General features: G+C 35.1%; 4 protein-coding genes and 3 pseudogenes across 5 annotated transcripts; 2 read left to right on the plus strand and 5 right to left on the minus strand.

Moving 5' to 3' along the window:
* Window positions 1-4,892: 4,892 nt before the first annotated feature.
* Window positions 4,893-5,977, plus strand: LOC147278483 (transcription factor MYB114-like). The gene is made up of 3 exons (XM_086249597.1): window positions 4,893-5,024; window positions 5,110-5,239; window positions 5,383-5,977. Exons 1-3 carry the CDS (start codon window positions 4,913-4,915, stop codon window positions 5,741-5,743), a joined length of 603 nt encoding a protein of 200 aa, XP_086105723.1. The 5' UTR covers window positions 4,893-4,912; the 3' UTR covers window positions 5,744-5,977.
* Window positions 5,978-6,411: 434 nt separating this feature from the next.
* On the minus strand, window positions 6,412-6,893 carry LOC147278484 (cytochrome P450 72A397 pseudogene; annotated as a pseudogene).
* Window positions 6,894-6,982: 89 nt separating this feature from the next.
* Window positions 6,983-8,899, minus strand: LOC147278485 (cytochrome P450 CYP72A616-like; annotated as a pseudogene). Its single transcript, XR_015123290.1, has 4 exons — window positions 8,285-8,899; window positions 7,995-8,215; window positions 7,533-7,768; window positions 6,983-7,371 (listed from the first exon to the last, which is right to left on the minus strand). The product of XR_015123290.1 is annotated as a cytochrome P450 CYP72A616-like (transcript).
* A 2,642-nt stretch (window positions 8,900-11,541) lies between these two features.
* On the plus strand, window positions 11,542-13,828 carry LOC147278486 (uncharacterized). The gene is made up of 2 exons (XM_086249594.1): window positions 11,542-12,238; window positions 12,357-13,828. The coding sequence occupies exons 1-2, from the start codon at window positions 11,784-11,786 to the stop codon at window positions 13,666-13,668; spliced, it is 1,767 nt and encodes a 588-aa protein (XP_086105720.1). The 5' UTR covers window positions 11,542-11,783; the 3' UTR covers window positions 13,669-13,828.
* A 430-nt stretch (window positions 13,829-14,258) lies between these two features.
* LOC147278487 (transcription factor MYB1-like) lies at window positions 14,259-15,326 on the minus strand (annotated as a pseudogene).
* Window positions 15,327-18,924: 3,598 nt separating this feature from the next.
* On the minus strand, window positions 18,925-20,017 carry LOC147278488 (uncharacterized). Its single transcript, XM_086249595.1, has 3 exons — window positions 19,885-20,017; window positions 19,645-19,774; window positions 18,925-19,561 (listed from the first exon to the last, which is right to left on the minus strand). The coding sequence occupies exons 1-3, from the start codon at window positions 20,015-20,017 to the stop codon at window positions 19,021-19,023; spliced, it is 804 nt and encodes a 267-aa protein (XP_086105721.1). The 3' UTR covers window positions 18,925-19,020.
* Window positions 20,018-22,015: 1,998 nt separating this feature from the next.
* LOC147278489 (transcription factor MYB114-like) lies at window positions 22,016-23,274 on the minus strand. Its single transcript, XM_086249596.1, has 3 exons — window positions 23,000-23,274; window positions 22,756-22,885; window positions 22,016-22,598 (listed from the first exon to the last, which is right to left on the minus strand). Exons 1-3 carry the CDS (start codon window positions 23,130-23,132, stop codon window positions 22,250-22,252), a joined length of 612 nt encoding a protein of 203 aa, XP_086105722.1. The 5' UTR covers window positions 23,133-23,274; the 3' UTR covers window positions 22,016-22,249.
* Window positions 23,275-26,572: the final 3,298 nt, after the last annotated feature.

The raw sequence follows: 26,572 nt of genomic DNA on the forward strand, positions 1-26,572 counted from the left end.
AATTAATAAAGAAGGATTAAAACAGACGGGATAAACTGACATATCCAAATCAAGTTTGAGGATATGTGATGTTAACTTTAATGAATTTCGTAATTCAATACTTGAAAAGATATTGTGATGCGTGAGATTTGATATTGTGATGCAAACAAGGGGGCACTAGTCTACTAAATCAATAGTTTTACAGATATCATATCTTGTGCAAAATCTGTTTTTCTAATCCGAAGATTGAAAATGGTGGCATATGAGATAGCTATGAAAACAAGTTGCTTTCGTGGCAATCTTAAATAATCAGAATCCATGTTCTTCTGCTGTCCAATATAATTGTCTGCAGAAATCTTGCCAATTAATTACTTTGTCAGTTTGACTGCAATTTGTTAATGAATAATGAAAGATAATTCCTAGGATATCCTTCTAAAAGGGTCATTATGATACACCAATATTTGATTTTTTTGAAGTCAACTGAGATACAGATGGTTTTGAATATGTATATGCCATGCTGCATGCAGATGAGAATATCTTTGCAATATTGTCAAACGTTTGTCAAAGCAGAGGAAGCAAAAATCAGATTTTGCTTGCATAAGCAATCAGATTTTCTTCGTAGTTTTGATGATGTTTACAAGTTATTGTCTTGTTCTTTTGGTTTGCAACTAGGTGCCTAAATCATAACTCATTTGTTGTCCATTTCAAATGATGAATAACAACTAGATGGGGTCAAGTCTAAAGGGTTGATCATTAAGCCTGTTGTTGCATGAGCTTGAGAATTTGAGCAGATCATGCTGAAAGTGATTGGTCAATGAAAACAAGGAGAGATTATGTTGCGTGAGATTTGATATTGTGATGCAAACATTGGATACTGGATCAATAGTTTTACAGATATCAATATATCACCTTGTGCTGAATTTGTTTTCTCTAATTCAAAGTTTGAAAATGGTGCCATATGGGATTTGCTTTGATGATTCTCTGATGCAGAAATGGGGTACTAGTCTACTAGATCAATAGTATTTCACAGCTTTTATCTTGTGCAAAATTCATTTTCAATTCTATTCAAAACAATGAACAATGAAGATGGTGGGATATGGGATAGCTTTCAAGACAAATTGGTTTGATGGCAATCTTAAATAATTTGAATCCAAGTTGCCAAGTTCTTCTGTCCAATATATTTGTCTGCAGAAAATTTTGAGAAAAGATCCTTGCAAATTTGGATGAATCGAGTTGGTTTGACTAATTTGTTAATGATAGATTTTCTAGGATGTCCTTCCACTATTGGATGTTTTTTTAAGTCAAGTAAGAGCTAATTTTGAACAGTTGCAGAGGATCTTGGCTTTCAATCTCTGCATTGTCAAATCTATTTATTTTTCTTTGCATATCATGGGACAACAACTACGAATCTTAGGGAGCAAATACAGATTTTGCTTCCATAAGCCATAAGATTTTCTTTGTAGTTGAATAATTGATGATGTTTACAAGTTATTGTCTTTTTTCTTAATTGTGGATTGAAACTAGGTGCCTCACTCTACTGTGCCATCTATTTCAAATGAATCATAATTAGATGCAGCCTCTTGAGTTTGAGGACATGCTGAAAATGACTTTTTTTTTTAAAATTGTAATATTCAATAGAAGAGATGACAAAAGTCGAACTTTTAGCGTGAGTGGTAAGATTAACTACTATTCCACACGAGCATAAAATGACATTATAAGTTTGACAAAATGTTGAATGATACCTTTGTACTGTTTTTGGCATGTAAAGCCGTGTTATTATTTCTGTTGTGTTTGTAAGATATCGACACTTACTAATCATTTTGTGAATCATCTCTATAATTTAAGTAGGATTTACTTATGTAGGTCCCACATAGGTGGAGCAATCTCTATTAGTGGTGCACAAATTGATATGGTTCAAATAACATTTACGTGGAGACGGTCGAGGGGGCTATGCGGCTATGCCTATCAAACTGAGTCTATGCTATGTGGTCCAGTTTAACGTAAGGGAGTTGTATTGGGCTTTGTCCTACCACTATGGGCTAAACTGTAAGGCTAGTCCACGAAAAAGAATGATAGGAATTGTGGCCCAATGATCATATTCTCCTTTTCAAAACATAATTAATTAAATTGTGGCCAGAAATAGAATAGACAGCCACTACAGAATATCACTTTGATCTGATCTAATGATCTCAACATCTTCCAATCGAAATTGAACAGCGATTAGAATCAATTTTGTGCCAATGATTAATAATACTTTTTTCATTAGCTTCCAATCATCATCCTGAAGATCATTGGTATAAACTTGATCATGTGTAAAATTCGCATGTAAATAAAATCAGGTCGCATAAAATTGATGTATATTTGCTATAAAAATATTCAGAGATTTTTTTTTGGTTAATTTATGACATCCTTAATTACTTTTTATTGCGTTGATATAGTCTATTATTATTCTCCTATTATCAACGAAATTGGGCTGCGTGTATCAAAGACATGGCCATATAATTGAGAGTTTGCCTTTTCACGTGCTCTAAATGATGGTACTTGTATGTGGGGCTTCATATACCTTGGTTAAAATAAGTTACCTTCTCTTAGCTCTTGGATTTAGATGTTTCTAAATAAACTAATGGAGCTCTGGTAATTGGTAATTACTGCTCCACATGTTGATGGGTCAACAATCCAAATGATCATTTAAACCAAACAAAATCAAAATGAAACAAGCTCAATGATGACGATGATGACTAATTGGTAATTTAACGAGACCATAGTAATGTAAATATTCTTCTACTAATGATGACCAACTCAAACCCTCAATTCGTGGTGAGCGAGCTTCAATATTTGAAATTTTGAATTGCTTTGTTTTGTTAGTGGGTAGTGGATACCAAAAAAAGGTGGGTATTTTCCAATACAAAGTTTGAATTGCTTATACTAATTATCACTTATAATTATATCAAGTATGATTCCGAAGTTTGATTCAAGTGTATGATTTATCATATAAAAATGTTGGCAGTAGTAATAATTATTATGTAGACTCCATTCATTAGGTTCCAATTGGGCATGCTCTTCCAATACATGTAAATCCAGGAGTTCTGTGCATCACGTACGGAAGCACATAACTATATACTTATTATGAATACAAAGGGTGCTGCACATTGCACATGCCCACTTTTTACCTAACTCTTAATCAAAACAAAAAATACTAGTCTAATTAAAATAACCACTTAACACTATACTAATATCATACATATATGCAAAGATATGTATAAATGTATATATTAATATTTATATTGTAAGCATGATATATACATGGTTGGCTTATTAGTTCTATTCTCTGACAATTTAAGTTTTTGATGTTCTATGTTCGGAACCCACTACTTTGGTGCTTGGTAAAGTGTGGGTACACACCGATATGTTCTATTTCTTCCTCCATATGTTTGCCTTTCCAGTTTCCACAAAGTTCAAAATTTAGTAGAGTTGTCTACCATTTAATCATATATATCTAACCCACCACTCTTTTAACTACTACGTGTACTTTCTTGCTATTAGTAAACCATCAAACAAACTGGGTTTAATAATGACTGTCCCTGCAGGTACTTGAGAAAGAGTTGGACCTTTTTGGACTGGCGGCAATATACAAGGTGTGATTCAGATTCATTAAAATACTAAATTCATCACATACCCCAACATAACCAGTACTGTAAGATTAATCTCATAGTTATTACTAACAGTTGAGCCAATCCAATCCATGCATGAAATCATGCTTCCACATGGCTTTACACTTTGCATACAAGAATTTTGCACCAGTCTTTTTCTTTTTGTAAATTTTTTTTTCATAATTCTTAAAACTGTATCTTTTTTTTTCTATATACATTTATGCTAAGTTAGATAATGAGAGATACAGATTGAATTTTCACCACATAATAGGAAGGTTTTGTTTTTTTACTGAGTTGGCTGAAGTTTCAAAAGGATTGATTCCCTCTGGATTTATGCAACATGTCCTGGGGTGAATTGGCCCCAATCTACACACCCACAGCTGCAGATTCCAAGTGGGTGTCTGACTCCTTCAGTCAGCTAAAAGAATAGAGAGGGTGGGTGGGTCTTGGTCATACCACTCTGCCCCATTTATTAATATGCTCTAGAGTGTAGACAACAAAAACAGAATAAAAAAGCATGATGAGGGCACAGAATTTTGTGACTTGAATAAAAACGTTGGTCATGTGGGTAAGACAGCAAGGACATGAACATCATCCCCTATAATTCTATCAAATGAAAAAATGAAGAATCTGATCAATCCCTTGCAAGAATATGTGTTTCCCACTTTTGGCCTTTTGGGTGTACTTTATTATTCCCCTCTCTCTATGATTATCTAACATAACTTTATCATGTATTTGACTGTTGCTTTGATCTCTAAATTGACTAACCTGTTGTCCTGATTACACCCTAATTCACTTTCTCTGCTGCCATCATTCCATTGTCTCTGGCTCCACTTGAATCACAGAACACATCACATGCATATAATTTATTACAATCTTTGTATATTGTCCTTGCAACAGAGTTAGCTCCCTATCTTCTTGATTGAAAACTGTGGACCGTCTGATCTGCAGAATTGTTTTAAGTCCAATTGCCATATTTCTGATCCAAAGTGCTTTGCTGCTAAGTCATGTGGACACAAAATGTACACATGAATGTTTCTCATTCTTCAATCATCAATGCACTTACATATCTTTGTGAAGATTTGCAATCGACTCCTACAGTCCTACTCTGTATATTAATGCATAAAGTTAGCTGGGGTTGAAATTTTCCAAGGAAAGATAGTTAGCTAGAAAGTAAAGAAGAGGCAAAAGCAACACGGTCACCACTCTATAAGCCATATATAAATACACCTCTCAAGCTTAGTATTTTCTTTCACTGCCCTCTCTTTGTGAGATTCACAAGTATGAAGAAGGAAGTAAACAGAGGGGTTTGGACAGCAGAAGAAGACCAAAAACTGGCCCAAGTTATTGAAATCCACGGTCCAAAGAGGTGGAAGTCTGTTGCAACCAAAGCAGGTTTTCACAAATTTACATGTCCAACTTAGTAATTAGGAAGTGTAAGTATTTTGTTCAAGGCTTAGTTTTCTGTTATATATTGCAGGTCTTAATCGATGTGGGAAGAGTTGCAGACTGAGATGGATGAATTATCTTAGACCCAATATTAAGAGAGGCAATATATCAGACCAAGAAGAGGACTTGATACTTAGGCTTCACAAACTCTTAGGAAACAGGTGAGCTTCTACTATATCTACAACATGCCCAAGTTCTAGTTTTTTTTTTTTTTTTTTTCAACTAATTTTCTGTAATTTTGATTCTTTGAAGTTTTTTCATGTACAACATTTGTACTTATGAATTGGGTGTTTATTGAATTGAGGTGGTCATTGATTGCGGGAAGACTACCGGGTCGAACTGACAATGAGATTAAGAACTATTGGAATTCTCATTTGAGCAAGAAGATCAAACAGAAAGAAAGACAAAACAGAGTCGTCTCAACAGCAGCACAAGAGTCCTCTGAGCCTAATAAGAATATTAGGGTAATGAAGGTGGAAGCTCTAACAATCAATGGAAGAGAAGACACCTCAAAGTGTCATGAGAATTTCAAGCACTCCAGCTTTAATGGAGATGAATTCTTTGACTGCTCAAGTGATGAGGGACCTTTGAATTTGGAGTGGATGAATAAATTCCTGGAAATGGATGAGAGTTGGTTTAGTTTGCATGACATTAATTTGAGCTAACTAGCTAGCTGGCTCTGTTGCCTTTCTTGTTTTGGTTTCACGAGGCCTTTGCTAATTCTAGGAAAATCCCACTTCATCATCAGGTTTGTTCCTTTTTTTTTCTTTTTTTCTAATTTTTTCTTTTTTTTTCTGAGCTGCAGGTTCTTCTGTTTCCCTACAGGGACAGATGAGGTTTTTCCTTGAATTAACAAAATTATATGTTGGTCTTTATGCGCAGAGATTTAACTTTTGCCATTGTGAGTGATTTTCTTTTACCCCCATCAAATAAATGTTCAGTACTTCAACCCTATAGATCAAAGTGTGATATTGAATTTTCAGTAGTACTTACTACTAATCATAGTAGCTCGATAAGTAACATCATGGCCAAAACAAAAAAAAAAAGTAACATAACTTTCACTGTTTTAGACATCCTGCGAACGCCTAGATACTGAGACCTTATCCTATGATTCCTATCCACATTATTTAATTACTGCAGTAACTTTTGTCCTCTTATGGTTTGGTAAAAACTAAAAAGGAATAGAATTATAAACTCACTTTCAAAGTAGCCCAGCATGAAAGATGAACATGAATACAAAGTTACATAACATGAAGATCCATTCATCCAACGTTATTATTTTTTTTATGGACCCTTATTATATTTTGAAACTCTAATTATTGGGCAAAAATTACAGCAACTTTTTCATTTTTTGGTCTGAAAAACAAGTACAGCAACTTAAATCAAATTCTGTGAAGTATAATTGGGGCTCCATGTTGTGGGTTTAGGGTAATGCCCATACAAGGTGCATGAGTGTAAGAGGGTGAGAGCTCAAACGAAAAATGCTGAAGAATCATAGCCAGAGCCATCTTTGCTTCTATCACTGCGAATGTTTGGCCCAGGCATATTCTTGGGCCCCACCCAAATGAATAGAATGCAATGTGGTCCTTTGATGCCTTGGCAACTCCTTCAGCAAATCTCTCTGGGTTGAATTCTTCAACTTGGTCACCCCAATATTTTGGATCACAGTGAAGAAACAGGGTCAATAACACAACTTCAACCCCAGCCGGGATGGAAATCCCTCCTCCTATGTTGGTTTTTTGGTGGGTGTGACGATACAGAGCAGTCACAGGTGGGTATAACCTTAGAACTTCATTTAATATCATTGATACCTGTCAAAAGAAATTATATATTTATAGCATTAATAATGAAAGAACTACTAAATAATATGTCAACATACATATCAGTATATTATATGTTAGAAACTAAATAGAACCGGTGTCAGAAGTTTCTATCTTGAGGTGATTAATGGCATCCAAATCTGGAGTTTTCTTTCCAAATCTGTAGGACCTCTTCTCTTGCTTTTTCTTGCCAGCTTGGATGCATACACAACACAATCAGAGTCCAAGTCAGCCAATTGGCCGTGGTCTCTTGGCCAGCAAAGTAGAACAACTTGCACTCCACTATAACATCCTCAGTTGTCATGCTATTCTGCTCTTGTTCTTTGCACTGTAATAGCAAACCTAGTAGATCATTGCCACCCACTTCACCATTTTCCATGGCTTGCTCTTTTCTGCAGATCATGTCCCTCAAAATTGCTTTGATTTCATTGTCTAAGTTGTACCTCTTCTTGTTCTTCTTAGTGGGTATGAATCTGTACACACAGAGTCAGAGAGAATTAAACCAGCAGCAAATTAGCAAAATCCCACTTTCATCCTTTGCTTTACAATGGCAAAGTACAACTTGAAAGGAGTAGTATTAATATTCATTGATGGTTTAAATGTCAAATTACAATGAATGGCATATCATATATACCTGAAACCTGGGAAATAGAAACCATAATAGGCCTCAAGCACTAAAACAGCTTGCTGTTTTTGAAGTTCAAATATTTTCTTTCCCTCTTTAAAGCTGCTTCCAAAGGCTGTTCGAGCTATGACATCGCCAGCAAGGTTTTGAAATTCAGGTGCCACAAATGATCCTTCAACACCAATTAGATTTTCCCATCGATTGATCAGGCCAGAACAACTGGTCACAAATGCAGGCACCATCCCCTGTTTTTTGATTTGTCACAACCAAAGATTAGAAAGTTAAATTTCAATTGGTTTAAGTATTTGGGTGGTTATATTAATGTCACATAGGACTTTTAAGATGGTCAATTATTGAGATTGACATGGGCTTTAGGGGCTCATCATGTCACTTAATACGTGGTGAGACAGACAGACACACAATTTATATATACAATTCTTACATGAAATTTAACTCGTAATGCGTAGGTACCTTTAATTTATGAAGGTGGAAAGCAGGTGTGATGAGCCTTCTGCGTTTGGCCCATTGCTCTCCTTCCAAGGTTGAGACACCCAGTTGCAGAAGATTGACAAGTGGGTTCAGTGGTGGCTTCACAAAGTGCCCATTCTTGTCTGCTAATATCAACTTCATCATCTCCGGGTCTGCTATTATCAGCCTGGGTCTTCTTTCAATCCAGCTCAGACACACTTTTCCTAATTAAATAAATTAAAATGTCAACAATATTACATCAAGCAAACCAACTTTGCATATTTATTGCTTACCAAAATTTTGGACCATTTGATGGAAAAATGGGAAGACACGTGGAGCAATCTGGTGGTTAAGGGTCATGGGTTTGGACCATGCTTCCTTGCTGGACATTGTAATCTCCTTCATGTCATCATGGAAAAGCTTGTAAGTTCTGCCTCCGATCCCTTGCTGTCTTAACTGCTTCTCCAAGTTTTTGGGTCCCCACCAAAAGACGTTAATAACTTTCAGAACAGAGTAGAGAATTAGAGCAAGCAAAGAGAATGACAACGTTTTAATAAAAACATAATCTTCCATTTTATTTTTTTGGTGCTATGAAACCAAGGCTAGCTAGAGCTCATTTAAAGTCTCAGCTTGATGACTAAGACTAAAGTACTGATCAATTTATAGGCCCCTCGGGTCTCATAAAGTGAATTCTGATGCAAAAAGTCGCCAAAGTCAACGTCTCGTTTTTTCTTGAGGTCCAAGTTTCAACAAATTACAAATGACGAATCCATGGTCGGACCTCCGATCTTAGTCCACAGTCCACTATTGATTTATACAACACCAAATGACGAATCCTCTGCTCTTGATCATTGGTGGGCAACTCGTAGCGACAGACAGGACAGGAGTTATGCAATTCCAACCAAGTTAGAATATAATCGGGATGGGGGCATCGAGGTCATAAGTTACAATATTGAATCCGAAAGAAATAAAAATCTGGCCATTAACATCTCCATTTTGGGAGAGTAGGACCTTGAATAAAAAGAGATCGGAGGTAGGTGAGAGAGAGAAAGAAAGAGAAAGAAGGGCAAGAGAATTTGGCTTGAAACGACGAAAAATCTCTTAAAAAAATGGGGCACGCGCGTTTCACGTGGTATGTTTCGACGGAAAAGTTATGAAATTGAATAAAGGTGTTGCATTGTAAATTTTTAAAAATTAAAGTAGTAAGTTAATTTAATTTTAAATTTAATTAATAAAGTGCAAACAAAGTTATAAATTATAATTCAAGTAGGTCAATTTAAAAATAGCCTAAATTTCAAAAATGATTTTACATTCTAAAATTGTCGATCAATCCGCTTTGTCCTAGTCATTTAATCAACACTTTAAATTCACATAAAAAATATGATTAACCACTTAAAAAAATTATTTGTTAAGAGTGCTCTTTTGTATTTCATATTTTGCCAAAATTAGACAAACACTCTGAAAGAGTTAATTACACTTATACTTTCTGAGGTTTATCGTTTTTTCACATACACTTATGATGTTTCAATAATTACACATACACCCCTTGAGATTTCAAAACTATTGCATATAACCCTCTATAGTGAGACGAAAAATGATAAAAAATTATGTAAAAAGGCATGCTAAAGGGTGAAATTACACTTACACTCCCTGAGGTTTATCGTTTTTTCACATACACCCATGATGTTTTAATAATTACACATACACCCCCTGAGGTTTCAAAACTGTTGCATATAACCCTCTATAGTGAGACGAAAAATGATAAAAAATTATGTAAAAAGACATGCTAAAGGGTGAAATGACCTAATAAGATTACTCAAGGTGTAATGTTCAACCTCAATACAAATATTTTCTTTTTGTTTATATATTTTTTCTCTTGTAGGGGTTATATGTAATAGTTTTGAAACCTCAGGGGGGTGTATGTGTAATTTTTGAAACTTCAGGAAGTATATGTGAAAAGACGATAAACCTCAGGGAGTGTAAGTATAATTAACTCCACTCTGAAAACTTGGAAGGGTGAGAGAGTTGTTTGCCGATGACGCTACAATACAAGTGTTATTTGTTAAAATTAAACGCTGACCGTTGGATGATATTGGAGATCATGCAGCAGATACAGAATTAATGGTGGAGACAAAGGAGCAGCGTACTCTACCCTTCACGTGCACATACAAAATGACTCCAAAAAGGATGTCACTCACAGTCATGCCGCCGGACAAGAGATTTCAACACCTGTCCACGTGGGTCCCGCCTGGGATTGCCTGCACTCCGCTCCTCCTCTTCAGCTCATTAATGATGGGACCATACTATAGGGCATGTCACCATGTCAGCTCCCTTCTTTTTTTTCTTTCTTAAATATCAATATTCCCATGAATTATATTTGAATTTATCTTTTTCTGTTATTTTTGACTAATATATGTTTGTATTTCAAAACTTATTACAATGTGAGCCGCAATCTGACAAAGTGACAAGGACATTTCCGTCAAAAGGTTGTATTTTTATCTTTCACAAATAAATTATTTAAAATAAAATAAATTTGATTTTAAAAAAATTATTGTGTGTGATCGTAATATTATGTGGGCACGTGGCATGATGATATAATATTATTTACTCATTTAAATTATAATACGTAGATAATAATTAATTTATAAAATCATAAAATCTAAAAAAACTCTAAATCTAAGCCTAGTTATCTATAATTTTAATAAATTAATAACACCATATCATTATGTCACTTGATGTTACAATCACATATAATAATTTTTCTTGATTTTAACTTTTAATGTCATCGATAATTAAATTTTCTAGAAAATTAGGATTAAATACCAAATATTAATATTTTTTTAGCAAAACAGTAAGATACTAATTTTTTTTAATTTAGGTACTAATCTAGAGCAAGACATTTTGGATTAGGTCATAAATCAGTTTGCTATACAGTTGTGACTATGAAACATTTATAGTTGTGACGGTTTGAAATTTATAAAAATTTAAAGTTTATAAGAATTTAGTACTTTTGATTTAGGATTGGGAGATCAATTTCTATAACTTAGAAACTAAACATTTAAGTTTAAATCTTGCAAACACTAAAAAAATAACAAATTAATAAAAAATTGTGACTATTAAACAGTCACAACTCGATAGAATTATATTTTTTAAACTTGGTAATATTTAAAGTGAAATAATATAAATATTTTAGTAATTAAATAAAATAACATTAAAATTTAGTACTTAAATTCAATGCACCTTAAATTTTATAGCAATAAATAGACAATTTTCGTATGTGTTTGACATATTTTTGATACTAACGATCAATCAACGTAGGAATTCATTGATTAGCAACTGTAATGCAAGTACGCAAGTGTAATTGCAACTATTAAGGACAACAGTATAAACAATATCCTAATACAAAACCATTGTGTGTTCTTAGGTAACAAAATATATTGTTTGACCATCTTTTTATTCTATTATTTATTATGTTTTAAAAAGTGAGTAAAAATAGTTAAATTTCTAAAACGGTATTCCATGAAAAAAATAATAATGAAAGAAAATATGATAGCACGAATAGATGAGCTCCAATCTTATCCTTCCCTACTCCTACTCTATGGAGGTTCAGTCTGTTAAGCGCTAAAACCCTAAAAAATCTCCTTCCATTACTGTTACGATTACTTCACAAGAACAAGAGGAAGAGGAAGAAGAAGAAGAAGAGGAGGACCCCTTCTTCAACAGTTGAACTGAATTGCATTGTGCTCCACACCCTTTCAAGAACGCAAAACAAAATACCTTGGACAAGAAGATATGCAGTCCAATTTTGACATAGCAGAGATGGGTATTCACGACCACTTCATGGACACTAATTCTTGCTCACCAGTTTTGCCCATCTTCAACCCTCAAAAGCAAAACCACCACCAACTTCAGCAGCATATGCATCCACAACAGCAATACCATCATCATATGAGTCGCCGCCTAGTTCACCCCATTCCCATTACCCACGAGTTGTTTCAGCGCCAGCATCAGTTTCAAGCACTGCAGCAACAAGAAGAACAGCAAGAAGGAAGGTTGCAATGGCAGCTGAGTCCTGTAAATTTCAAGCTTGGTCTGAATGAGAACAGTGGCAGTGGAGGAGGAGAGGGTGCTCTGGGTGGTGATTTTCTCGACGGAAATGGCCCTCGGTTTGTTCAAAATCGACCACATAATTTAGGATTCAGAAGTTGGCAAACCCAAGATTATGACATTAGAAAAGAGCCCTTATGGTAATTTAATTGATATTGCACGAATTTATGTGCTTTTGTTTTTGTTTGTTCTCCGTTTTCAATGTTTTTCATGTGGTCGTTTTTTTGTGTTTTATACGTGTTTGTGATAATGTCGCAGGAAGCCTCTTGGCACTGAAATCTCCAACACAAACAAAAGGCAGAAGCAAGACAATGAAGGAGATAGAGGCAAGGACTTGGAGAACAAGTACCGGCTCTATGGTGAGCTTGAAGCAATCTATAGCCTTGGAAAAGTTGGTGAAGCTAATCAAAAGCAAACAGGCTCTGGGTCTGCTCTCAGTGGTGAAAATGAAAACTCTACTGAAAATGTTGGTGTTGGGTCTGTTCCTATGCCATTTAGTGACCCTCATGACCTCAATGTTGGTGTTGGTCCAACTGCTACAGTTAGAGTTGATAATGGGTCAGAAGCCTCCATTGGAGGGGATGTTTCGCTGAGGAAGATTCAGAAGAGGAAGAGAAAGAGGAAAATGAAGGAGCAATTGAGTTCAACCACTAGGTTCTTTGAGAGCTTAGTGAAGCAAGTGATGGATCACCAAGAGAACCTTCATAACAAGTACTTGGGAGTGATTGAAAGAATGGATAAAGAGAGGAGGGAGAGAGAAGCAGCATGGAGATGTCAAGAGGCTGAAAACCATAACAGAGAAGCCATTGCCAAACTCCATGAGCAGGCTTTGGCTTCAAGTAGAGAGGCACTCATTGTTTCATACATAGAGAAAATCACAGGCCAAAGCGTCAATCTTCCTCCTAGGAAAACCCCTTTGTTGTTGCAGCCTGATGGCCTAAATGAACCCTTGGAGGAATTGACACCTATCAATGTTGATCACACAAATAACAGATGGCCTCAAAGTGAAGTTGAGGCATTGATTTGGGTGCGAAGTAGTATAAAATCAAAGTTTCAGGAACCAGGGGTAAAAGGGCCTCTGTGGGAAGAGGTGAGTGCTATAATGGCTTCAATGGGTTATCAGAGGAGTGCCAAGAGGTGCAAAGAGAAGTGGGAGAACATCGACAAGTACTTTAGGAAAACCAAAGACAGTGCTAAAAAGCGACCTCAGCCGTCCAAAACTTGCTCGTATTTCAATCCGTTGGATCAGCTGTACTCAACAACACCATCAACCGACCCTTCATCTTCATCTTCCTATCATTCTAGTAAGCCTTCAGTTGCCATGGATGTTGGTATCCAAAGGCAAGGTTATTCAGAGCTTTTAGAGGCCTTTATAGACGCAGGAGTCACACAAAATCTGTCTAATGGGCACTTTGAAATCTCTGAAATGGGGTCCAGTAAGTTCGGTTTTGATGGAATTATTGATGGAAATGAAGAACATGTGCAAGGAGATAATGGGGAGGAGAACCATGAGGACGACAAGAACATGGAAGAAAGAGAAGATATTGATGGTGATGATTCCGATGAATGAAGTAGAACATTGCAATTAGACAGAGTAGAAAGGTACGTTTGTTTATCACACGCCTGTAGTTCTTTTTTCCGAACCTAGGAACTTTGAAGTGTTATAAGGTTCAATGCCATTCTTTCAATTATGCTATTTGCTTGAGTTTTAAGCCCTTTTAAGTACTTTTTTGCTGACAGAGTTTCAAGTTGAATTAAATTCTTTTAGAACATATTGATAAATATTGGGAATGTCTACCATATGAGGCTGTCGGTTAAGTCTACTAACTCATAAAAAATAATTCTAAACTATTAGTAGTTTAGTTGATCAAGCCTGCCCAAAACATTCATCTTGATGATTAAGCCTGGTAATCAGTAATACTAAAAAGGCAGGTAAAACCCAAAAGACCTGTCCTTTCAGGGATCTCCCAGAAAAGGATGTAGTTGGATTAGATTGGATTGGATCAAATCGTAAACTAAACCACGAAAGCCTAGCAACTTTTGCCCTTTGTAAAATCAAATATGAGTGACAGTTGCAATAGATAGATAACTTTGGATGAGTGATAAGCAAATCTATTTGGCCATTTTATTTGATATTGACATGCAAAGGGAAAAGAGAAATCAAGGACCCAAAGCCGCTTCAGGAAGACAACTGTCATTGCCTGCCCAATTATTTAGCAACTCCTGCGAGTACAACGGAGCTTCAGTGGTTGAGGTCAACATTAATGACCCATTTCTGCACCCATTCGTGCATTCAATTCACAAAGCTTTGAGAAGTCAGTATGGAGAAATTCGGATATGCCAAGTTTCCCTGCATCAAGATCGTTTATGAAGTTCCATGTTGTATCACTGTCACCAGTGAGTGGCAAGAATTCATCATTGGATTCTGCTTTCATATTCTTTGCTTGAGCTTCAGAGATGGTAGTGTCAAGATGTTCATTATAGGTGCTGCTTGTTGGTGTGAGTCCATTTTTGGTCAAATTTGATTCCATTTTTAATGGTGGTACAGCCTCCGGGCACGAGTCCTTGATGGTTTTTCTCTGATTTCTAGACCTTACTGCGCGGTTTTCTTGTGTCTTTTTCCTTAAGGTAGAGTTCCAGAAGTTCTTGATCTCATTGTCTGTTCGGCCTGGAAGTCTCCCAGCTATCAATGCCCATCTACAGGCACCCAAAAAACAAATTGAAATCAAACTATACTAATTACAAAGGAAGCTTACATGGTTTAAATTCAATACTCATTTCACATCAAAGAAGAGAATTAAAAAGAAAGAAAAGTCTTAGCCAGTACCTGTTGCCTAAGAGTTTGTGGAGCCTGATAATGAGGTCTTCTTCATCTTTTTCAATGTTCCCTCTCTTGATATCAGGCCTCAGATAATTCAACCACCTAAGTCTGCAACTCTTCCCACATCTCTTCAGACCTGCACTGAGCAATTCACATTTCCCATTTACTTTTTACATAAATAATAAGCCTCAACTATATCTTCTGCCATTTTCATAAACATTAAAAATCATTGAAATTAAAAAACTTGTATATATATTGAGAGCCAAAGCCGACTCGCCTGTTTCCCTTGACATTTTCCCCCATTTCCCTTCACCATGCTCTTTGACGTAATCCATGAGAATTTGGTCTTCAACAGCAGTCCAGGCTCCTTTGTTCAGTCCCTCCTCACATCGAGAGCTTCTTCCCATTTCTCACTCTCAGTCTCGTTTATTTCTCTCTCTTTCTTTCAGAGTTGCATGTTATTGTGAGTGACTCATTTTATAGATGGTGTTATTATTCACTCTTATTAATCTTATTATATGAAAACTTGGAAATCTGTGAACAAATTTTTTAATCTCTTTTCAACAACGTGGGTACGTAGAATCGAAATAAAGAACTGAACTGATTGTCATTTGCCAAAATGCTTTTTTATTTATTTATAATTTATTTAAAGTTTTCATGTTGTGTGTATTCATGTTCTGCAGTGATACGTGTACACTTTTAATATATAATAATACAAATATCATGAATCTGGGCTTGACTCTGATCTTCACTTGATAAAACAAGTTATTTGAAAACAACTTATGGTTATGACATGATTTCTTTTTTGGAATCATGACATGGGGTTTGTATGTTTTCATAACATAGCAAGTAGAAATCAAAAGTCTTTTGAGTTTTATTTGGTCAAACTGAGATTCCATGATGTTACTCTGATTTTTCTTCTTGGTACAAAAAAATTGGTTTAGATTATATAGTAAAGAGTAATACTATAAGTACCATATTAAATCTCAAAATTTTGGATCTCAATTAATATAGCAGTGTTTGAACAAATACAAGATAGTGTAATATGATCTACAAGATCACGTGGTAATTAAAATTTGGAAAAATTCTTAGTATCTCTAGCTAGTAAATATTGTTAGTTGTACACATTCTGTCAACACAAAATTTAATTTGCATAAAAAACACTATTGGTTGTAGTTTGGGTCACAGTTGGAGCTGACATGCTGACAACTATATAGTATGCTTAATTTTTGGCTAATTATTGATGTTATAGAACTAGTATTATTAATTAGCTTAATTAGTTGTCACACCGGCTATGCCACTTTTTTTAAGCTAAAAAATAAACTATAGCGTTGGCCTCATTTTGATTCTTTGCTTTCCAATGAGAATGCAGATGAAAATCAATGGCATTTGATTAATAATAATGAGAGGATTTCTTGTAGTTGTATCAACGTGAAAATTAAAGACAACTCTGTCATTGGTTAAGCCTGGACACAAATATATTCATTTTTACATGAATAATCTGACATTTCCCATGTGCATGGCAGCATGCAATGGAATCCCAAATCGCACACAAAGTTACAAACCAAACGTGACTGTGTCAAGTGTCAAACAGTGAAAGCAAACCTTACTAAAGGTTATTTCATTTTCTTTTTGACTTGTTAATTAAGGAGTCATTTGAAAAATTAAGCTTAGAATCTAAAACAAAACTAATGCAACTTGATGCACTCTGCAACTAATATCTCAAAACTACGTTGCCACCACAAGCTATTATGCTATTTATTCATCACTGTCGACCAACTGCTCGTATAATAATGTGCACCAACAGATGGTTTGGCATTTATTGGAAAAAAAAAAAATTTTGGCACCACCCAACGTAGAAATTATTGCAAAAATAAAGAAAAGTTGGTAGAATGGGTACTTACTAGTTACTACTTAGATTTGAATTTTCTACTTTTTTTATGTTTATTTGTTAAATATCTAATGAATTCATTTCATCTTTTATTTCTTATTATTAGACAATAGATACATAACTAAAATTAAAATTAAAAAAAACCAGTTCCCTAATGGCAAAGACATTGATTTCCAAAGGACCGAAATTTCCAAGAAAAATACTATTGGCACTTTGAAAATGTCATCCTGCACTCTAATATGTATAAATTTTCTTTTATATCTTTTTAAAATTTGAGTGCAGAATAACTTTTTTAGAGTGTCAATAGCATCATCTTTGTTATAATTGTTTAATATTTTATTTTGTTACGTATATTTATTCAGAAAATCGAGGTATGCATTCATTTAATAGATTAAAAACGATACTTCATTTGTCTTCATATTATGTGGAAATCGAGGAGGGGCTTTGGTTTATTTGCCAACTTCAAAATACCTAAGCTAAATGTATGCTTTCAATTAACTTCTCTGTTCGACTTGTATTATTGTATAATAGAGTCTTGGTATGCAACCACAAGATGACAATGCGTGGTTTATTCATTTCTCTTTTTCTTTTTCTTTTTTTCTTTTTCCCTGTATTTAGTGTCAAAATACTAATTACAATAATATTTTGGAAGTTCTATTATTAATTAGCTAGTGATGATAAGTTTTTATAGTGTACCTCTTTAGCTATGCTATTTGAGCCAAATATATATATACTCGATTAAATTGAAAAGAGTGCCTGCGTTGATTGGATTTGGAGTTGCTTTCTTGAGCAAAACGAGAAGCTGCTTTCACTTATTAATAGGATTGTATAAGAATAAAATGTGAATCACATCATTCACATTAATTAGTTTATTTAACAAAACAATTAAGACTAATGTGGGATAATAGATATGTGTTTCTACTGTCGACGACCATCAAATATCATGATTCAAATATCATTTTTCTGATTTTCTCAGCCCATGTCTCACGATTTACTTGAAAACGTTACTGGGAATCCTCGTCTTCTCCAAGCCTCATTTAATTATATGCAAATAATTAAAATAACAACAACAAAAAATAGTTGTACTCTAATTAATTTAAGGGAGATTTAGAGTTCAGTCTATTTTATGAGTCTTTTGTAGACTAAAACCGGTAGTGATTTAGGGTTTTTAATTAAGTCATTTTATTTTTTTTGTTTGACGGCTTTATGTTAGGTTTAAACTCCTAGATTTTGAGCCCAAAATCTCAGAGTTAAAACTTAACATGCAGCTTCTACAAAGCCCACTCTACACTCTAGGAGGGGAAATACCTTTCAAATATGGGGAAATACCCTTCAAATCGGGGAAAGACTTTATTATGAATTAAAAAAAAAAATTTATAAATTAAAAGGACTTTATTATAAATTAAAAGAATTTTTTTATAAATTATTATAAATTAAAAGGATTTTCTTATGAATTTAAAACACCTCTAATTTCCATCCAAAAACTATTTTTTTAAAGACCTAACCCTAATTATCTCTTAATTTAATTATAATTGTACTTCCAACAAAAAAAGACGAATGCTTAACCATTTAGAATTATTTAACTAACCTTCTGTACGTGTGGGCTTGGAAGATAAAAGCTAAGATGGCGCCAAACATAAGGAAGTGATCCAGTGGGCTTCCACTCCACATAGTCCATAATTCCATCAGGCATTATATGCTTACCTGACTATTTTTCCATTATCTTAATCTTTCAAGCCAATAATTAAACTATTTCACAAAAGAAAACTATGTAGATATAAAATTGGCTTGAAGATTGATACCTAATGATGAGATATTTTGGAGTATGGTTGCTTGACCACATGTATGGTTGATCACTAGTGTTACGATGCCTAATACTATGCCATGTGTATTATTTTACTTTAAAAATGTTACGATGCCTTGCGTATTATTTTACTTTAAAAAAATAATAAAATTTGAAAGTGAATTTAAATATATATATATATTTATACTTGATGAATTAGGGTCACTTTTCTCGGGGTCAGTTATTAGATTCACATATATAATTACTAGTATAATAAAGCAGTAAGCAAAACAGACTAGGATTTATAGTCAGCTTATTCAAATTAATTTAGAACACCAACTTCAACCCAAAAGGCAGGCATGAGATTCCAATAGGTAGAGGATCCAGCTAGCTTTATGGTGAACTCTAATGGTGGAAATAATCGAAATCAATCATCATCTCTCATCCAATCCTCGAGCATTTCCTGAGAGAAGAGAAGGTGATGATGATGAGGCTGCTGCAGCTGGCACATTGACATTGCAGAGGTAGAGGGACAATTTTTGTTCCTTGAACCATCACTATTTGTACTATTATTAATGCCACATGTACCGTAATGATCCACAAGAGTTCCATTGTTAATGTTACCCAACTGACATAGTTTCCAGAAGTCTGAAGAGTCTGGAATTTCATCAGACATTAAAAGCTTCCCCACATGATCCATATCCAACATGAACTGGTCCTCAACTTGAAGTGATGGTGAACTAATAGTAGTGTCTAATTGATCCTCAGAGCTCATCATCATGTACTTGGCCATGTCTTTGTCTACAATGGTGCTATTTGTCTCTTTTTTATTCTTCTTCTTCTTCTTCTTGGAGTGCTGCTTTGGTCGTTTCTGATCACCCTTCACCTTCTTTACTAAGGTTGTGTTCCAGTAGTTCTTGATTTCATTGTCTGTCCGTCCTGGAATTCTCCCAGCTATTAGGGACCATCTACAAATTAACACCCACAAAAAAAGAACCATTCAAAAAAAAAAAAAAAAAGTGGGAGTGAGAAGTGAATTAATAGAAATTACCTGTTGCCTAATAGCTTGTGGAGCCTAATGATGAGATCTTCTTCCTCTTGAGTTATGTTACCCCTTTTGATATCAGGTCTCAGATAATTCAGCCACCTCAGTCTACAACTCCTTCCGCATCTCTTGAGACCTACATGTATATATATATATATGCATGCACCAAGCCAAACTCATCATGTAAATTAATCAATGTGATAAATTTCGGGGACCCAAAATTAATTAATTAAAAACCAAACCCACCAGCTTCGTTTGGAATCCTTCTCCATTTTCCTTCTCCATGGATTTTGATGTAGTCTGTGAGAATTTGGTCCTCCAGAGCAGTCCAAGCTCCTTTGTTCAGTCCCTCCTTAGAGCAACAGGGGCTTCTTCCCATAATCTGAAATCAAACTTAAGCATATACTTTTTCTATATTAATTCTTATCGATCTCTCTGTCTTACTCTTTTCTCTCTCCCTCTCCTGGTCTCTAAGGAAACATAGCTTTCATGGACTCTATTGGGGAGTGACAGATCTTATATATATAACACTTACATGTTTCAAATTGGGATTAATTAAGAAAAAATGAAGTCTACGTACGTACAAAATATTAATGATATTTGAGTACAAAATAGCCACTAGCTAGTTAATTGGGCGTTGGTAGGCAGCATTACCCGTTTTTTAGCATTACAAAATATTAATTCTAGTGCCTACAAATCATCCTACAATATATGTGTCGGCAAAACAAAAAGGAAAAAAGCAAAAACAATTGGAAAATCCCCACAATGTGCTATAAATTGCAAAGCGAAATTTGCAGTGGTAATTACTTGCTGTACATAGAGGATAGAATAACAAATGTAGCTGGTCCTACATGCCTACATGGTGTGGTACAAACAATAACACTAGTGTATGTGGGGGCCACATATGTAGATTGCAGTGCAGTGAATACTGAATACATACTTGCCTTAAGGGGTGTTTGGTTACGTGAAGCTCTACGTACTGTGATGTGTTTGCTGGAGAGGATTATAATTTTATGAAAATTTATGAGATCAATGTATGGAATTCATGCACAGCAGTCAGGATTTATCTGTCCCATATGATATGGGTCAGTTTTCTCCTGTGCACAGCAGTCGGGGGATTAAATATATATGAAAATAGTTTGGAGGAGTGAGTTTGAGTTTGAGTTTGTGTGTTTTTTTTTTTTTTTTCTTGGTGGGAGATGATTATGTTTATGAATGGTGGACCTTTGACCTTGCCAACTTATTGCAATATATTCACCAGTCCACCCACCCTATTACTGAAGCAAGTTAGGGGTCCCTAGGAATTCAATTTCCAACCAAGCTTTGGATATCGTTTTTCACAGGATCAACTTAATTATTACACTTCCAGATCCAGTCAAGTACCCACCCACACCTGCCTGCCTATTTACTCCTTTCTCAAAATGCCACCGACCCCATTAAATTAAAATATGTTGGAAGCTCACTGCTCTCTCTCTCTCTCTCTCTCTCTCTCTCTTCACTCACTTTACTCCAAATCCAATAAGTTGGTTTTTGAGAATCCAATTCAATTGAGCCAAAATCAATTCAAATTAGTTAAATTTGATGGTGTGTCATATGTGTAAAGAACAAAGTACAAGAGTCTGCCTTAGCCAAAAGGGTAGGGAATGTAAGTGTGACTTCACTCCAATCCAACCAACCCATTCACTAAGATGGACATTTGGGAAAAGAAAATCCGAAATTCGAGTCCCACACTTAGGACACTACTTATGAATACAAATTGACCATGTAGTGCATACTGTTAGTTCAATAATGTCCCACACTTAGGACATTATCTTGTATCAATAATGTGGTAGACTGCTAGTTCAAAGACAAAGTCAGGTAATTATTTGTACGGCTTACGGTTTGGGGGGTCTGCATAATTCCATTATGTACTTATACAATAAATAAAAGACTTGAAAGTCCATACCCGTACCGCCTTACGTCGTTGTTTTGGTATTTAATTACTCTTTGATTACAGTGTTAATGAAAGCCAAGGAGAAATAATATCACCACGTGACAATATGACAACTGTTTTTTGTTCTTTTCTTTTTGTATCAGATTTTGCTGTTACTTCACCATAGTTCGACTTTTTTCTTTAACTTTTAAGCTGGGTCAGATGACCAAAAACAAAAAGCTTGGTTATGACTCAACCAAAAAAGTCCAGTGTTTTCTGCTAGGCCCACGCTGGCCCAAACAGATATGTATTCAATTTTTGGACTGAACTTATCTATGTGGGCTTCGGTTTGGCCATATTTGAATTGTATAATGTTAAATCCACTTCTCAAGCCCAAAAGAGAAGAATCAAGCAAATATCCAAGTTGGCAAAAAGAAAGTCAATTCTAAAGAATAAAGTGACTTTTATTATTAATCAAACAAACTCTTTTAATGTTAGAACAAGTTGGAAGCAAACCATTTAGGTTTTCCCCTACCCTACACAAGTACACAGTAAATTAGTCGGACTTATTCAGTAGTATATATCTCGATCAGGAATTTGATAACACCAAACATATTTATACAAAATTCTCTAATGCCGTATAAGAAAATGCGAGATTGTAGGCATTCCTAGCTCGCATCTCTAGTTAATCTCGCATCTTCAATCAGCTTCACTGAATTTGTGCATGACTTGGTGGGATACAAGATTGGCAAACTTTGTAAAGTCAGTATTTAGAAACTCCGAAAGGCTTATCTCCCTGCTGCTCATGTAAAGATCCATCCAATTCAAGTCTGAGCTGGAATCTTCTTCTCCTGAGGCCTCACTGGAGGAGGAGGAGGAGGAGGGTGTACAGGATAAATTGGTAATTGGTGGATTAACAATATTATTATTATTATTATCCTCTGTTACTGCTGCAGCTGGTTCTAGTTTCTCGCATAAATTGCAGTTCCAGTAATTCTTGATTTCACTGTCTGTTCGACCTGGAATTCTCCCCGCTATCAAAGACCACCTATATATATATATATATATATATATGTACACGTACCAAACACAAATTAATTAATCCAAACTAAGCAAATAAAGTCAATTAATTAGTAGAAATTAATAAGATGATGGAATGAATTAATGAAGCAAATTAATTAATTAACTAGGACCTAGCTAGCTACCTGTTGCCTAAGAGTTTGTGGAGCCTGAGGATGAGGTCTTCTTCCTCCTGTGTAAAGTTGCCTCGCTTGATATTCGGTCTCAGATAATTCAGCCACCGAAGCCTGCAACTCTTCCCACATCTGTTCAGCCCTGCATATATGCAACATATATATATATATATATATGTTAAACCCAGTACTTGAAATTAATTAATTAAAAGTTAACATATCTTTTTCATGCATATATGTAACATGAGTTCCGTACCTGCTTGTTTTGGAATGTGATTCCATTTTCCTTCACCATGGGCTTTGATATGATCTGCCAGCATTTTGTCTTCTTGAGATGTCCATGGTCCTTTGTTTAGTCCCTCCTTAGAACAACGAGGTCTACGACCCATTGATTGAAACCCACCTAGCTATCTACTTTGCTAGCTGTCTCTCTCCCTTTCTCTGATACGAGATTGATCGATCAGTTTGTGTAGTCTCCTCTAAACGACACTGCTCACACCGTTTTGTTTCCTACTGTGTAGGGGATTCTGTTCCATATTCATTCTTATAGCCACACCAGTTTTGTTTTTCAAGATCCAATATTAATTTAATATATCAATTCAAGGATATTGAAACAGTGTGACAGACTGACGCACAGGGTGATATATATACATACATAATATTAATATTATTATACACTGAATAATATATTTTGAAGAATATCTTTTGGACTTTGGACTTTAAGAATATAAGCACTAATACTGAATTGTATGGGGATAATATGGTTTAATTTTTAGGGAATTAGGGGTCATGTGACCATGGTATATACTATATATAGAACATCATGTTGGATTAATTATTGTCTATAAAGTTTAAGAGAAGCTAGCTCTAGCTTCAATTAATTATATTAATTAATTTATGCCACATTCGATCCATTCAACTACCAGTCCAAATATTTAATATATATTTTCTGGGATCTTTTTCAAGCTAACTTTCCCAGTACGGTCTTAGAATTTTGAAAGTTCGTTAGGTCTTTTTACTTTCTGCATATGTCTCTTATTTCATCTATTTTTTAGATCGTGCGCGAAACCAAAAAGGAAAAGAGTAATAATAACATAACATAACATATATAGTATGTTACCAATAATTACTCCAAGTACAGTGTCAAAATCAAACAGAGTTTGGGCATTTGATTTGGGATCAATTGTTTCTCCACTCTCCATTGCCTTGTTTGAATATATGGTGGGATCATCATCAACATGGAATATCGTGAATAAATGAATCATTGTTAGTAACTCACATATACCTTTTTTTCTTATCGAATAAATCACATATACTACAAGTAAGGTACGGGTTATGTCTACAATGTTGAAGATGTATCAAATATGAAAAAATTATTATGTATAACCGATATACTGTTGCGTAATATAATTAGTTTATGTGTTACAATATGAGTAAATGTTATTAATATTATACCACATAAATATAAATACATCGTCCAATAATACTCTTATACGTTAAATTTGTTATACCATATGACGGTATATATATCGGTTATACTCAATAATTTTTCTCAAATATGAAGGTTGAATGTCATAAATTAATAGTGCTGCTATTTGTAGACTCTTTTTCCTCTCACTACATGCCTCATTCTCACTTCACACCCATTTTTTTTCAATTTCATAAATTTCTCATTACACACCCTTAATTTTATTAAAATACTCTATTATTAAAATTAAAAAAAATAAAAACTCAGCCACCCAAGTCCAGACCCCACCCCCGACTCTGACCACCCGGTCACTTCGTCCGCTCCGACCACATCCTTCCATTGCTAGTGTCGGCGGGTTGGCCTCCGACCTCCCTTTGTCTCTCCTCTATCCATTTCTCTCTCTTCTCTCTTTTGTCCCCCTCTTTCAGATCTGTTGCATAGGCCGGCGACCTTGTCGGCCTCTAGATTGGTGGATCGAAAAGAAGGGGACATAGGAGATAAGAGAAGGGGAAGCCGGGTTGAACCGCTGACGACAGGGGTGGTTGAGGGTGGGGTCGGGGTGAAGACATAGAGGGACAGGAGAGAGAGAGAAAGGGAGGGCGACGGCATGGACGACGACGACGGCAGCAGGGAGCCGGCAACAATGGCAGCGGGAGGGGGGTTGGGACTTGGGGTGGCTGGGTTTGTGAAGTTGTCCTTTATAGTCATTTTAGGTTGGGTTAAAATTGTAATTCACTGAATGGAAGAAAAGAGTATGTAATGAGAAGAAAAATTGTGTGCAAATAGCAGCATTGTAAATTAATAACAAGTTTCTAAGAGTTTAATGAATGATCTGGTACATAGCCATAGGATCCATCTTAATTATTTAAGGAAGCAAATTTATTGACAACATAATCTTGATCGGTTCCCCTGCCAATTCCACTTATATGTATGGCTGTCCATCTACATTCTGCAATTTTGTTGACCGAAATTAATTACTCCATCCTCATTAATTCACAATAAATGATGAGCTGATCGATCTAGAGCCACTTGCAGGTGTACTCCGTAAGATGACCACTTGCAAAGGCCCAAGGGGTCCAAATAGGCAAATAATAATAGGAAATAATTAAATACCAATTAAGGAATTAAAAATGAGCGATCGAGCAGTTGAACAATTTAAATTAAAAATGATGAGTTTGAAACCTAGCTTCTTTTTTTTGGTCTAGAGGAAACCTAGCTTATTTTAATCCAGCAAATTGCTTCGATGAGCTCGCTTTTAAGGCCTCAATTCAAGAGTGTTGCAGAAGAAATTCTTAAAGAGAGAAAGAATATATTGTATGAAGAGAGAGAGAAGATTAGATTTTGTTATTAATCTCTGAATCATTAGTTACATAATCAAGAAGCTAGAAGGCATTGTGCCTTTATACAAAGCCAACTGAACAAACAAACAAAATAAGACAGCTGGTGAATAACACCAGACTGTTACACAAAAATAGACAAAACTCACTGGCCACGTCAGCATTGATGATACACTCTTATCAGATATTTCCTGAGTGCAGGGACACTAATAATAAGGGTCCTTGAGAAGTTGAGAGTACGTTGAGAGAGCTTATCGTATTCGTTTTTACATTTTGGAAGGATATGGATTCTCCAAAATTATTACCAATTTTGGTATTATTAAATTTTCCATTTATAAGTTGTACTAGTCTATACAAAAAATAAGGCATGGCGTATATTTTCAAAAGGATATTCTCCTGCATGTGCCCGTCTCCATCATTATTTGTTGTCCCCGTCCAGGGGAATTTTCTTGCTTATTTCCCCAAGAAAAAGTGCTTTCATAAAAGATTGACGGGACTGATCAACCACCACTATGAAAGATATTTTTCAGCTAATATAGGCTTATTACGCTTAATTAAATGGCTTAATAGTCAGTGGCCAAAAAAAAAAAGGCTTAATAGCCAGTTTGCTTCATCAACTATAACACGTATATCATATTGCTCTTCAGATTAAAAATATGGTTTCATCTTTATTTTCGTCGGAAAAATACCGCGTGCCCCTCAATTCACTCTCAATTGACCAAATTTATTCCTCATTGTGCCCAATATTTCAAGAAAGACGTCAAGTCTTGGTACATAATGTCGAATCAAATTTGGCCAGAATTGTTCATTATGCATTCACACAAACTTTGGGGGAAAATTTAGACAAAATGCTAATAAATACTCATTCATTCATAAGCTTAAATTTAGTCCCAATTTATGCCATATTAACGTATTTTTAAAAATTTAATATTTTAATTTACCAAAATTTTAATTTAGAAAGCAATTTAACACACAAGTTATAATTGAGGGAATATAATAACCATTAAGGCTTATCAAATTCATA

This window comes from Dryas octopetala, chromosome 7 (assembly GCF_963921425.1).
Source record: "Dryas octopetala chromosome 7, drDryOcto1.1, whole genome shotgun sequence".
Lineage (NCBI taxonomy): Eukaryota > Viridiplantae > Streptophyta > Magnoliopsida > Rosales > Rosaceae > Dryas > Dryas octopetala.

What these genes read in the sequence shown, in the direction of transcription:
- LOC147278486 (XM_086249594.1), top strand. Translation starts at nt 11,784, where the DNA reads ATGCAGTCCAATTTTGACATAGCAGAGATGGGTATTCACGACCACTTC. An exon ending in ATTAGAAAAGAGCCCTTATG is followed by an intron (nt 12,239 to 12,356) that starts GTAATTTAATTG and finishes ATAATGTCGCAG; the next exon opens with GAAGCCTCTTGGCACTGAAA.
- LOC147278488 (XM_086249595.1), bottom strand. Translation starts at nt 20,017, where the DNA reads ATGGGAAGAAGCCCCTGTTGCTCTAAGGAGGGACTGAACAAAGGAGCT. An exon ending in AAGGATTCCAAACGAAGCTG is followed by an intron (nt 19,775 to 19,884) that starts GTGGGTTTGGTT and finishes ATATACATGTAG; the next exon opens with GTCTCAAGAGATGCGGAAGG. An exon ending in CACAAGCTATTAGGCAACAG is followed by an intron (nt 19,562 to 19,644) that starts GTAATTTCTATT and finishes GTTAATTTGTAG; the next exon opens with ATGGTCCCTAATAGCTGGGA.
- LOC147278483 (XM_086249597.1), top strand. Translation starts at nt 4,913, where the DNA reads ATGAAGAAGGAAGTAAACAGAGGGGTTTGGACAGCAGAAGAAGACCAA. An exon ending in GTCTGTTGCAACCAAAGCAG is followed by an intron (nt 5,025 to 5,109) that starts GTTTTCACAAAT and finishes TATATATTGCAG; the next exon opens with GTCTTAATCGATGTGGGAAG. An exon ending in CACAAACTCTTAGGAAACAG is followed by an intron (nt 5,240 to 5,382) that starts GTGAGCTTCTAC and finishes TATTGAATTGAG; the next exon opens with GTGGTCATTGATTGCGGGAA.
- LOC147278489 (XM_086249596.1), bottom strand. Translation starts at nt 23,132, where the DNA reads ATGGGTCGTAGACCTCGTTGTTCTAAGGAGGGACTAAACAAAGGACCA. An exon ending in TCACATTCCAAAACAAGCAG is followed by an intron (nt 22,886 to 22,999) that starts GTACGGAACTCA and finishes GCATATATGCAG; the next exon opens with GGCTGAACAGATGTGGGAAG. An exon ending in CACAAACTCTTAGGCAACAG is followed by an intron (nt 22,599 to 22,755) that starts GTAGCTAGCTAG and finishes ATATATATATAG; the next exon opens with GTGGTCTTTGATAGCGGGGA.